General features: G+C 47.1%; 2 protein-coding genes across 4 annotated transcripts in view; one reads left to right on the forward strand and one right to left on the reverse strand.

Annotated features, from left to right (window-relative positions):
• Positions 1 to 14,259, forward strand: part of ralgps2 (Ral GEF with PH domain and SH3 binding motif 2) — a 677,925-nt gene that overhangs the window by 365,922 nt on the left and 297,744 nt on the right. The gene's annotated exons all lie outside the window — the stretch shown is intronic.
• angptl1a (angiopoietin-like 1a) overlaps positions 1 to 14,259 on the reverse strand; it is a 110,564-nt gene that overhangs the window by 28,996 nt on the left and 67,309 nt on the right. The window contains exon 3 of the mRNA XM_072511680.1: positions 662 to 855. Coding sequence (XP_072367781.1) covers positions 662 to 855 — 194 coding nt within the window. The remainder of the gene's footprint in view (positions 1 to 661; positions 856 to 14,259) is intronic.

Below are 14,259 nucleotides of genomic sequence, written 5' to 3' on the forward strand. Positions count from 1 at the left end.
CTGCGATTTGGAGTTACTGCTTTATTTCCCACCACCTGCAACCCCACCATCTCCCTAGTCAGTATTTTAGTGTTATTTTAGCTGAATAGTGATGCAGCTTTATGTGATGCAGTGAACATCTGTGATAGGCACCAATACAGAATTGCCCTGAATTGGCACAAAAGACGACCAAAGTGAGTAAAGTTGTCAGAAAATAACAATTCTATGCAGCAGTAGTAAGCAAATTGAAGTCTGCAAATGGTTCCTATGAGGCCTTAAACACAAAATCTGGATTTCTGTCAGTGCATCTGTACTTTGGACAGATAGGCATTTCAAGCACATTTCTGTTGCCAGCACTAATAAAATACATAATTTGCGGCCTTGGAACTCCCTAGCATTTGGTTGTTAAAGGTACCCTTTGGAAGTTTTACGATCAGGATTCCACTGGAGTGTTATCAATATTTGAAGGGTGTCTCTCGCACATGAATGTTTGAAAACCACATGAGATCAGAAATGTTGTCTACATTTGGCATGTTTTCAGTGTGTTGCAGGGAGCATACAATGTACCTTGACAAAGTTTGACACATGAGATGTACATAATGTCGCCAATGCCAGAATGTGTTGTCACATCTTGAACACAAATGCTCTGTAAACAAATAAGAAAGGTTCTTGACACATTTACCTTGTAGTTCTCCCAGTTCCTGAAGAAGTTGACTGACCCATCAACTCTACGCTGGATTACTGTCCAACCTCCCTGATCATGGCTGTGGTCACACCAAACTTGCATTAGCTTATCGGTGCCTTCCGGTTTGATTAGGTACATGCCACTGTTTGAATATCCAGCTTGCTGGACATGGTAGCAATCCTTCCATGGACCTGTGTAAAGGGACAGTGATCACCAATCTTATATATTTGTACAAAGCATATTGCTATTAAAGCTAGTTGCCTATCATAAACAGCAAATTATATCATCCTGTTTTTTCTTCATGAACTTGTGACAAAAAAGGATATTCCAAAATGTTTTAGAACAAATTAGAATGACACTTTAAAAAAAAAGTTTAATACCAAGTTTCTTTGAGATATAACTTTTAGCACCATCATTAGTGTCTCAAATGCTCTCGCCTCATTTTATTGGAAAAATAGACTGACTTCATTTTTTTTGTTTATTTTTAAATGTTCTCGGTACATAGAGCTGGAAAGCATACACTCCAAAAAAAATATCAGCAAAGCATTACAGAGTCACGCATTCATAATGATAGTGCGGCTAGTTTAAACAGCCAGGGACCAGTTCAAGTGGTATCCAATCTGTATCAAATAGTGGTAGGCTATGACGGGAAACATGGGGAAATACCAGAACCAGCAACTGAATGAGGACGGAGTGTTACCCAGCGCTGGGAATTTACTTAGAACAAACACAAAGGTATATCCAGAATTTTGAAGAGACTCGGACGATGTTTCAACTACTTGATGACAGACAGCGAGTACACTGATGCATTCATAGTGAGAAATTCCTGAAAGGTTGACAAACTCAGTATTTCCTGCATTCTGCTTTGCTCATTCTGTTTATTTTACTATTTAATTAGATTGAAATTTAATTTATTTTATTTACATTGTGAATGATTAGAAAGTAACAATTGGGGTATGGATAATTATGAAGTTTTATTCACAGTATATTCTCTTGTGAAAGAACGCAATTATGGAGAAAAATTGACCGGCTAATATTATTCTTCAGTTCTTACAGAAGCTCACTGGGTGTTGGATTTACTTTTCAGGAAACTGAATCTTCTTTATTAATAACACTAAATTAACAAATGATCACTGGTTTTACTCAGCGGACCAACCATGATCTATGAGCCTTCCTGAGATTTATGTGTTCCTTTTTATTATTGATAAAATAGCAGCACATTTTTTGTAATTCTTTCACGGGATGTGGATGTCGCTGGCTAGGCCAGCATTTTTATTGTCTATCGCTAATTGCCCTTAAGAAGGTGATGTGACCACTGTCCGTGTGGAGTTTGCACATTCTCCCCGTGTTTGCATGGGTTTCGACCCCCCAGCCCAAAGATGTGCAGGCTAGGTGGATTAGCCACGCTAAATTGCCCCTTAATTGGAAAAAATGAATTGGGTACTCTAAATTTTTTTTAAAAAAAGTGATGTGACATCTCAAAGCCAGTTGATGGATCTTTGAATTATGTCGGCACACTGCAAGGTTGTTATTTTTATAAAAGCAAATTGCTGCGAGTGCTGAAATCTGAAACCAAAAGAGAAAATGCTGGAAAATCTCAGCAGGTCTGGCAGCATCTGTAAGGAGAGAAAAGAGCTAACGTTTCGAATCCAGATGACCCTTTGTCAAAGCTAAAAGGCATAGAAAGTGGGAGATATTTATACTGTAGGGTGAGGGAATGAAAGATGAGCCATACCCACAAAAACTAAGGGAAAAGAGTGCTAAAGACAGTCCCCAGAGAGAATAAAAGGTGTGAAAGGCCAAACAGCAGAGAAACTAAAGTCAGAGGGTAAGCTGTGACAGATGTAGATGTGGGGGGATGGGTGACATTAGTGGGAGAGAGATAAAATGAAAATAAGGGGGAAGGGGAAGCAAAAGGGAGAGAAGGGAAGGGGGGGATAAGATTGGGGGAAAATATATATGTATAAAGAAAGACCAGAAATAAATAAAAGGTAAAAGACAGTTAAAATGAAATGGAATAAAAACCAAGGGGTGGAGGTGGGATAGAGCTAATCATCTGAAGTTGTTGAATTTGATGTTGAGACCGGAAGGCTGTAGCGTGCCTAACCGGAAGATGAGATGCTGTTCCTCCAGTTTGTGTTGAGCTTCACTGGAACATTGCAGCAGGCCACGGGCAGGAATGTTGGCATGGAGCAGGGTCTTGTGTTAAAATGGCAAGCAACGGAAGGTCAGGATTCTGAATGCGCACAGACCGAAGGTGCTCAGAAAAGTGGTCACCCAGTCTTCACTTGGCTGATATTTTTGTTAGTTTTTATAAGGAAATATCATTAAATAACCAAAACAATGAAGTACGGAAAAGCAATTTCTTTTTTCCCTAATGTTTATTCTTCAGAGTAAAATAGAAAATAGAAAAATTTTAACTCAACAAGTTTGAGGATGTGGTCAGTCGTGTTTAGTCTGGGACGATAAAGTATTCTCAATGATGGAATTTAGAGGTCAATTTGTATTCCATACAAAGATTTATGACTACACTAGAATAGAAAACAACTTAGTCTAACCAGTTGCTGCTGATATCAGCTTGGGTAAAACCTGTGTATAATTGAAATGTTGTTTGTAAATCAGCCAACAAACTCTGGAGATTTACAACTCAAGACATCTCTTAATCCCCCAAATTTACTCGTTGATTTATACATCAACAATTGTGTGCCTCACAAATGTTTTTTCTAAATAAGATTTATCTCAGTGTAACATTTTTTTTAAAATTATCTCAAGAATCATGGAGATACAGGTCAGATTGTATGAGCTGAAAGTGTGGACTGAGTTACATTTGCTTGCTTTGGCCAATTTGCCTCTTGCCTACTTGATCGCAACTATTCAGCATAGTCTTGACTTCCACGTTCAATGCCTTGGAAGATCAACAAGTAAATCATTTGTTTCCAACTATTCAACAGAAGCTGGAGCTCAATTAAGTGTGAGAATGTCCAGATTAAAAGGTGTGCATGCACTGCGCATTCCTGGAATGCATTTAATGGTTGCTGGGTGGGTGGGGGGGGGGGGTGGGGGGGGGGGTCAGCTCGAAGCTGACTCACTCCAGACTCATTCCATGCCAACTCGCCCCACAGCCATAACACACTGCCGACAGGAGTCCCGCACATGGAAGCTGCTTGACAATCAGATTGACAAGTAGTCCCAGCAGCACCAAGAGCTTATTCGTGGGTGCTTCTGTAAAGCAGCTTCAATCTGAAAAAGACCCAATAGATCCTGGCGTGTGGTAAATCCAAGCTATTGGGTGGGGAGTGTTTGATCATCTTAGGGAGTAGGGATGGTGGGTTTTGGAGAACAGATGGGGAGAAAGAAATGGAGGAATCTGCTAAGGGTGGGGGGGGACTTTCCTCCAATGTGCAAAGTGCACCCCCTGAAGATAGTAATCCTTCTTCCAACAATGTATTTACAAAAGTAGCCTGCCCGCTCCCACCCAGCTGCTCACATCAACCAAATTATGGCGTGGGCAGTGCATTATTGGGGTCAATTGGCTTGTTAACAGGCTCAGTTGACTATTATTATTTGCCAATTTCAGCGCCTGCCAACCTACCATGTCGGGGGTGAGATTGTGGCTGTGGGGAGGTGCTGGGCTGGGCAACCACCCTATTTTATGTGCCCTCCTCCCCAAAAACATGCCCGGTGGGTGCACATAAAATCTAGCTCCCTGTTTCTACTGCCGATAAGAGTTCAGAAATCCACCCCCACATTCACTCTATAAATAAAAAGGTAAATACTGCAATGCTGAAATGGTAAGTTCTTGGTTCGCTCCGTAGATGCTGATTGATTTGGAATATTGCCAGTATTTTCTAGTTTTGCTGAAGATTCCACTTCTCTTGCACCACCTCCTCCTCTTGCCCAGTACCATAACCACTAAATTACCAACCCTTTTGGGGCTATGGTAGAAGTCTAGGATATGTGAAGTATGAGAATAAGTAGATGTCGATGTTGACTCTGCATTAGAGACTGTAGCCAGAGATGTTTGTATGTTTTTTCTGCTCAAGTGATTAAAATTGGTGCTAAATTATGAATAATCATTGTCTTGACTTTGCTACACTTCATATTCACTCATCACCAGAACTATACTCTCAAAGTCTTTCGTAAAGTCAGAAAACAACATGAGAATTAGAATCTTTTGACCACCTCCAATGGAAGTAACACCACCTTAGTTACTGTGAGTGGTTTACAATGAAGGAAAGGATATAAAAAAAGGAATAAAAATAGTAGAAAGAAAGGGATATAAAAATGTTACGAAATGAAGCTAATATAAAAACTGTTTAGTCTGTTCAATTTAGTAACGTGGGGTAATCTAATCACAGAATTGTTACTGTGCAGAAGTAGGCCATTTGGTGCTTTAAAACAAAGAAATAATATAACTAAGAACTATGAACTTAATTATTTTCTTTATATTTGTAAATTTTGCATACTTTCAAGTTAACACTGGTGTTCGATGTGAGGAACCTTAATCTCCTTGCCATTTCAGCTTGTTGTGTTCTAACAACACAGGGCAGTTTGTTTTCCAGTAATCCACAGCCACAATTATCTATTTTATTTCCACCCCATTCTGTGTTGGAATTTATAAATACTCCAAAGATGAATGCAAAAAGAAATACCTTTGCTTATGTGCAGTATAGTGAAAAATAGTTTAACATTTTGGAATCTGGGATCAGCAAATTATTTTGAAGTATCAGTTAAGTGGGTTTTAGTTCACACAGAAGGTAGTTGTTATAATTGTCCACCTGAGGGCGCGATTTAACGGGACGAAAGCAGAGCCTAGCTGCTCACTTAAATATGGGGCGAGATCCAGATCGCGACATCTCACAAGATTTTGTTGGATCTTGTGAGGTATCCCAAGCTTCGCAAATTTCGTGAGAGGCCACTTGCGAGATTTTACGGCCTCGTCCCATCACTGAGTCGGGCGCGATGAGTATTTTTTGTCCGCTGAAAGCTACCAGTGGATTTCAGCAAGCAATTAACTAAACATACTGGTTGGATGCTGGGAGTGCTTTGATTTAGAATCACATCAGACAATCTGATCCTTTCGTCAAATGAATACTCTTTCGTCAAAATATAGAATAAGTGGATCCTGCAATCCAGCTGGATGTCTCTATCTCTGCTATCCTGCTGTGATGCCAAACAAGATAAATTATCTGATTCTGTTTTCAAGTACATCGATGAACTGAAAAACACATTTCAAAAGTAATTTATAAAAACTGTGAAGAGTAGAGTCTAGATCCTGTGGGAAGCCACTCATCACAATCCTGAAAATTAGACTACATGCCATTTATCCCCACTCTTTGGGTGCGATTCTCCAGGGTCGTTAAGCTCTCGCTCAAGCAAAACGAGGCAGGTGAATAGCGGGAGAGACCAAAAATGAGAACCGCACCAAGCGCTAAACAGTTTGCGATTAAACCGGCCCACTCCTGTATGCGAAATCGGGATCTCGCCGTAGCGTGGCGAGAAACCATTTATCACCATGTAAGCCCTATTTCCATACAATTAACGGGAACCATCCCATATCCAACGGCCTCCTGTCATTCATCGGCCTCCCCAGCAAGTGGTCACGCTGGTGCCGATTAGTACTCCTTTTTAAAAACGAGAAACGTGGCGGAAGGGCTTCTGTAGGGATTCGAGGAGGTGAGTAGCCATCTTTGCTCACAGGCGAAGAGCGCGGGGGCGTTGGACTGCCACTCCAGTGCTTGGGGATGGGGGGAAGGGGGGGTGGGTGGTCCCTCGGCCGAGGGTGGGGGACCCTCTGCAGGAGTGGGCCGCCATGGGAGGGTGGGGTAGGCGCTGGGGGGACAACCGCTCGCGGCACCACTATGCCAACCCCTGGATCATGCGTACCCATTCTGAGGGTAGCCCTTGTCCCTGCCCGTCTGCCCCAACCACCACCCATAATCCCTGGTGACTGCTGAGGCCTCTGGCCCTGCAACTGAAGGTCATTGCTAATAGGGAATTATCAATTGTGGTTAAGTGAGCACTTTACACAACCCAAGTGGATTCCCGTGGGTAGGCGGGCCATGTAGCATGTGGGGGTCATTGCAGAGCATCCCAATCACACCTTGACGCCTGGTCACTGTGCCTGAACACTGCAGGATGCAACACCACATACGCAGCAGCCAACATCCGAACACCCAGAAGATGGGACACAGCACTGGGGACATGTCCACGGCTGGGAGGTGAGTAGGTGTAACGGGGTGGAGGAGATGCCTGGAGAGATGTGCTGTGCCCTCCTAGCTCTACCACTACACCTAGATGTCTCCCCAGGATGCACATCAGATGTGAAGGCAGCCAGCTACTTACCTCATCCTGTGGCCTTCAATGCCCCTGGCGGGGGTCCTCTGGGGCCGGAGGGTCTCGGTGCACTTGGTGGCGGCACATGCATAGCCGTGCCGACCCATCCCATGTGCTGACTGTGAGACACGGTCTCATCAGAGGGGTGGAACTCGGGGGAGCGGATGGCCACCATCCCCATTCCATGGGACGGGTGCGGGTTGGCGCTCAGCGCCCCCTCCTCCCGGTTGGTGCCCATAGAGCCCTGATGTTCACCGTAGGGCGCAGGGGCAGCTGGTTCGAGCCCCGGTTGCCCCTGCATCATCTGGCTCTGCCAGCCCTGGCGGTTCCCTATGGTCCGCACAATCATGTTGATGGCCTCGCCATTCCCATCTGAGAGCGGGACATATCCCACAGAACCTCATAAAGATCAGTCTGGTACTGGGGGACATCCCCCAGCGAAGCAAACATTCTTTAGAACCCTCAGCAATGGCCGCCACCGACTGCGTGACGCCTTGAACACCTTCACTAATGGTACCGATGTTGTGCACCAGGCTCTCCACTGCGGTTGCCACACGAGCATTGTTGGCCTCGGTGCCACGCATTGCCGGCAACATCTCCTGCGCCCGTAGCCTCTTGGAATCCTTCAATTGGCCAAGGACCTGCTGGAGTGCCGCTGACATCTCCCTCTTGAATGTTATGGCCGCACCCTAACATCTCCATCAGCCTCTGGTTAAACCTGTACCACAGGCTCAGCATCAGATTGGGAACCAGCAGCCTTCTGACTGCTGTTTCACCTGGGGGTTCCAACTCCACGTGATGCACATCAGCAGCAGTGTGGTGCTCACCAGATTGTGTTCCCGAAGCCTGACCACTAACATTTCCCAACGAGGTGTGTGTATATGTGCTGGTAGAGGGTGGGGATGACAGCTGTGCCACGACTATTACGGTGGCATACTCGGCGCTCTCCTCTGAGCTGGTCTCCTGGGTGCTGCCGGGATAGGATGGCGCCGTTGGCTGGAGGACCTGTGGGAGAATGGACATTGGCGGGGTGGATCAATCAGTCAGGAAGGCAATTGCAAGTCATGCTTGGCAGGTCTGCCGAGGGGAGCCCGGTGTTCCTCATCTCTGGGGCGTCCGCCAGCCTCCGCTTGGGTGACTGCTTTGTCCTCAGTCACCCCATTCACCTACAGGTTTCGCTGCAGGTGTTGAGGATTCTTAGGACTGACACACCTCAGTCAGTCTGGACACTCTCCCAGCGATTATGGGGGAGCTTTTCTCGATGAGACACAGAGAGGGCATCGTTAGCCGCGTGATTCGTAGTGGTGGGTGGGGGGTTGTGAAGGGATGGTTGGGGGGGTTGGGGATTAGAGGAGGGTGAAGGGAGGGTTGAGGGTCGCATGGAGAGTTGGGGTGGATGCTCCTGTGGGGGCGGACAGATCTTTGGCCGGGGGGGGGGGGGGGGGGGGGGGGGGGGGGGGGGGGGTTGGTGTCTACTCACTCGTGCTGCTCAGTGTAGGTCGTTGACCTTTTTTCGGCATTGGAGGCCAGACCTCCTGGTCACACTCCCAGCGCTCACAGCTTCCGTCACGCCGTACCAGGCAGCACTGGCTGCCCTAAAGCCAACCCTCCGGCACCCTCGGGGGAACAGGACATCCCTCCAGGCAGCATCTCAGAGCCTCCCTAGGTCAGTGTCCTCGAATCTTGGGGCTGGTCTCCTCGGCACCATTGTTGGCTGAGCAAGTGCAAGTTAATTGCTGCTCGACCTTGTTAGCGAGGGGAATGGCGTATGCGTGCAAACGAATCGACTGGCAAGCCTTCATTTGCAGCGAGAAGCCCGTGAGGAATTGTTAAGTGGACCAATTAACATGGAATAGCTTTGCTGGCCTCGCTGGGTCAAGCGCCGGGAAGCTTGCGACAATTCCCGCTCACTACAACACTTAGAAATCTTTCTGGAGAAATGCGCCCTTTGTCTCCTGCTGTGGATCCAATCTCATAATCAGCAGCAATTTCCCCTCAATTTTATTAGGTTTAGCTTAGCTAACAGTATCTCAAAAGGGACTTTATCAAATGCCTTTTGGAAGTAACATCCATAAACCATTCCCTTGTCCTGCAGATGTTTGGTTTACTGGTTTATAATGCCCTGGTTTCCCCCTCTCCTTTCTTAAATAGTAGGTTGACATGCAATTTTCCAAACTAAAGGAACAGTTCCTGAGTCAAGAGATCTTTGGAACGTCCTCAGGCATCTGCAATGTTCTCACCAACATAACATTAAAATTCTGGATTGAAAATCATCTGATCCTTGTTGATCTGAAATTTGTGACCCTTTAGTGTCATTATTTTCTCCATCACTTTTAATTTACTTAGAGTAATTATGCTAAGTCCCTGTCCCAGATTTGGTATTAGTTTTTTTGGGGAGGCAGTGGCCTAGTGATATTGTCACTGGTCCAATAATCCAGGACCCAGGGTAATGATCTGGGGACCTGGGTTTGAATCCCACCAGTCTCTTGATAACCATTGATGATTGTCATATAAACCCATATGGTTCACGATTGTCCTTCAGGGAAGGAAATCTGCCATCCTTATCTCGTCTGGCCTACATGTGACTCCAGATCCACAGCAATGTGGTTGTCTCTTAAATGCCCTCAGAGATGCGCAACAAATGCTGGCCCAGCTAGCACCGCTCACATCCTATGAACAAATAAAGAAAAAAAATGCTACCCTCCTCAACTGTAAATACTGCTGCAAAGGATTCACTAAATATGTCAATTTTCTTATTTTCACCTGTAGCCATTTAAATACTGTGGCTGCAAGAGCAGGTTTGAAGCTTGGAATCCTGCTCCAAGTAACTCACCTCCCAACTCCCAAAAGCCTGTCTATCATCTGCATGGCATAAATCAAAGAAACACAATACTGTAGCTCTTTTTAGATATATTTAATTGATTTGCATGAGTCTTTTTGAGCATCTCACAGGAAGGGCCTAATGAATAACAACACAATGCTTACAATGTAATGCACAGCAAGGCTATCAGCGCAGGTTCCATTCCCGTTCCGGCTGAGGTTATTCAACCTTACCCCTCACCTAGGTGTGGTGATCCTCAGGTTAAATCACCACCAATCAGCTCTGCCCCTCAAAGGGGAAAGCAGCCTATGATCATCTGGGACGATGGCTACTTTACTTTATAATCTCTACAAAATGCCTCGCTAAATGTTTCAACTCAATTCCGAGTTTTTGTCTACACAAATGGCCACTCAGTTGGAAGGTAATACATAATGAATCTGTTTGCAGTGTGTGCAAACAGATTACTTTTCAAGTTCAGCATGACAAATCATCTTGTATAATTGGAAACCATGGACGTCCATTGGATTGTTCCATGATATAGGTTGAGAGGTGGTAGATTTAGAACTGAAATGAGGAGGAATAACCTCTCTCAGAGGGTGGTAAATCTGTGGAACTCACTGCCCCATAGTTCAGTGGAATATGAGTCAATAAATGGTTTCAAGAAGGAGATAGGTATATTTCTCATAGAAAATGGGTTAAAGGGATATAGGGAACAGGTAGGGACCTGGATTTGAAACCAGGAAGAGATCAGCCATGATCTGACTAAATGGCGGAGCAAGCTTGAAGGGCTGAATTGCCTACTTCTTCTCATTTCTATGTTCCTATGTCCTGTGATTAAGCCCGCCAAAGTACTGCAGTGGTTTGCTGGTGCCTTCTGGCGTATGGCTGACCAGGTAACTCTCCCAAAATTTACTGCCTGCCATTAGGCATGTTGGAAGGATTTACAGGCTAATAATCAACCTGTTTGACCACGTTACACACCTTCCTTGGCCATCATGTCCTGAAGTTACGTTCGCGCCACACACATGCCAGGCAATGACCATCTCCTACACCCCAACCTCCACCTCCCTCCCCAACTCTTCCTCCCACTTATGCTTCACTACCCCTATTGGGGCTCCCTCCCAATCAATCCTCTCCTTGTAAATTTCTGAGACTCTACCCTCACCTACTCCTGTTTCTGACACCACCTTGTCCTGCAGCCCCTTGGCTGCAGATGAGGAAAGGAAGGTATCTGCTTCCGAACAAAATCCCTCACCTGCAAATACCGGAATCCATTCCCGGTGGGCATCTCAAATTCCTCCACAAACCCCTCCGAGATCGAGAAGCTGCCCTCAATGAATAGGTCCCCAAACCACTCAATCCCCGCCTGTTGCCACCCCCAGAACCCTCACATCCAGCCCCCTAAGAGCAAACCTATGATTCCTACAGATCGATGCCAAAACCGAGGCCCCGAGCAGCCTCAAGTACTGCCGCCACCGTCCCACATCCTCTGGGCCTTCACCACTACCGGGCTTGTGGAATACCTGGCTGGCGCGAACGGCAGAGTGCCCCCAAACTCGAGTCTTTACAAGAGGCTGCCTCCATCCACTCCCATAACGACCCTACCCACTTCCTAACCGTAGCTATATTCGCCACCCAGTAAGAATTCAGGTTTGGGAGAGCCAGCCTGCCCCCCCTTGACCCAGCTGCAGCAGCACCTTCTTCACCCGTGGGGCTTTACCCGCCCATACAAACCCCAAAATCAGTGCATTCACCCTCCTAAAAAAAGCCTTAGGGATAAAGATCGGAAGATTCTGGAACACGATCAAGAATCTCGGGAGAACCGTCACCTTCACCGACTGCAACCGTCCTGCCAAAGACGGCGGGTGCACATCCCACTTCCTAAAATCCCTCTTCACCTGTTCCACCAACCGAGCCAGATTCAGCTTGTGAGCTGCCCCCACCCACACCAAATGTTCGCTTCCACGGCAACTCCCCCAGCCTCTTCTCCTGCTTCCTTGCTTGAATCCGAAAAACCTCGCTCTTCCCCATATTCAATTTATATCCCGAGAACTGACCAAATTCCTCCAAAATACCCATCATCCCCCCCCCCCCCCCAAATCTTCCAAAGGGTTTGATATGTAGAGCAACAGATCACCCCCTTACAACGAGACCCTATGCTTCATCCCTCCCGCACAATCCCGTGCCAGTCCCTTGATACTCTCACCGCCACTGCCAATGGCTCTATAGCCAAGGCAAAGAGCAGTGGGGAGAGTGGACATCCCTGCCTCATCCCCCGATGCAGTCTTAAATATTCCAAACTCACCCAGTTCATTCACACATTTGCTACTGGTGCCCGGTACAACAGCCGGACCCAATCCACAAACCCCTGCCCAAACCCAAACTGCCCCAGCACCTCCCACAGATAGTCCTATTCCACCCGGTTGAAGGCCTACTCCAAACCCATGGCGACCAACACCTCCACACTTCGCCCCTCCGGGGGCATCATTATAACATTTAACAGCCGCCTGATGTTAGACGATAAATGCCTCCCCGTCTGGTCCTTCCCTATCACCCCCGGCACACAGTCCTCAATCCTTGAACCAAAATCTTGGCCAGCAACTTAGCATCCACATTAACAATGAAATTGGGCTATAGGACCTGTCATAATATCCACTCATGTATATAATGAGATGCAGACAGGCAGTGATTGACACACAGGATGACCAGTAAGCACACAATACAGTGCAACCAATCACCAGACAGAACACTACCACTATAAGGCCAGAGGGCACTAGGTTTCCCGCTCTCTCGGGACCCAGCCACTGAGACAGTCAAAGTCCACGAGCTAGCAAGTGGAAACACCATGCGGTAGCTAGTAAGTCTGGTCAGGCTACTACAAGGTCTCCAGTCAGTTCAGTATAGTGTCGACCCACAGCTGAATATGTATATCAGTTCTATCGTTGAATAAAACAATGTTGGATCTTCTCCAGTGTTAGACGTCTGTTTCTAGCTTCCCTGCATCGAGTGCAGTCCACATCGAACCTACCTGCCTAACACATCATGGTACCAGAGTGATACTGATCTTGACGGACCTACCTCGAGTGAATCAGCATTGACCAGCAAGCAGCCATCCGGTAAAATGGAAAACATTCAGCCTGCTCCGCATCTCCGGCAACCTCGGCGCCAATTGGAAAATCTTCAAGCAAAAGTTCCTCTTGTACATCGAGGCCTCTGACCTCGAAGCAGCATCGGATGCCAGGAAGATCGCGCTATTTCTCTCCACCGCAGGGGACCACGCCATCCACATCTACAACTCCCTTACGTTCGCTGACGGCGAAGACAAAACAAAATTCAAAACAGTCCTGCTGCAGTTTGACAGCCACTGCGACATTGAGGTGAATGAGAGCTTTGAACGGTACGTTTTCCAGCAGAGGCTTCAGGGTAAGGATGAACCTTTTCAGTCCTTCTTGATCCATCTCCGTATCCTAGCGCAGTCATGTAACTATGACTCGACGGCTGATTCCATGATCCGGGATCAGATTGTTTTCGGGGTCCACTCCGACTCCATTCGGCAGCAGCTCCTGAAAGTCGAACAGTTGACCCTCTCTGTCGCTATCGAGACGTGCGTTGTCCATGAGCATGCTAAGAATCATTATTCCCACATCAGGGTGGCAGAAACTGCAAAGCTGGCCTCCAACGAGGCGGAATGGGTGCAGGTCATTGCACAAATGCAGGGCCTGAGCATCGAGGAGAGTGGCCGTTTTGCGCGCTTTTCCCGGGTCCCTGCGCATGCGCGCCACGACCGAGTGGACGACAACCCGACTGCGCAGGTGCGTACGTCGACCGACCGCACTGCGCATGCGCGATGGTGCACGGAACGCGCTGACGTCGGCGTCATGACGTGTCCGAATTGTGGCTCCGCCCATTTAAAGTGGCAATGTCCGGCAAAAGGATGTCGGTGTCTACAGTGTGGCAAGATTGGCCACTATGCAGCCCTTTGCAGATCTTCTCCACCACTCAGCAGCCAGCGATCCCAGCTGCGGTGCAGAGTGTCCGCTCAATACAACAAGGCATGCCAGATTCCGATCCCGACAGCCCAACAGACCCTGATGCTGAGTTCCTCAAGTCCCCATACTGGGTGGGCATCATAACTACACATGCGCTGCTTTCCACCACAACGGCCAAACGCCTCTCGATCCTCAGTGTGGATCCCGGCGACGAGTGGTGTGCTGTCCTCACAGTTAACAAGGCTCGCATCCGATTTAAACTGGACACAGGCGCATCAGCGAACCTCATCTCAAAATCCGACCTCGACACCATCCGCGCCAGACCAAACATTCTTCTAACTGCCTGCCAGCTCCTTGACTACAATGGCAATGCCATAGCTGCCAGTGGCTCCTATCAACTGGGGGTATCCAACACTGCGGTTTGAAATCGTCGGGCCTGACAGAGCGTC

This window comes from Scyliorhinus torazame, chromosome 7, assembly GCF_047496885.1.
Source record: "Scyliorhinus torazame isolate Kashiwa2021f chromosome 7, sScyTor2.1, whole genome shotgun sequence".
Lineage (NCBI taxonomy): Eukaryota > Metazoa > Chordata > Chondrichthyes > Carcharhiniformes > Scyliorhinidae > Scyliorhinus > Scyliorhinus torazame.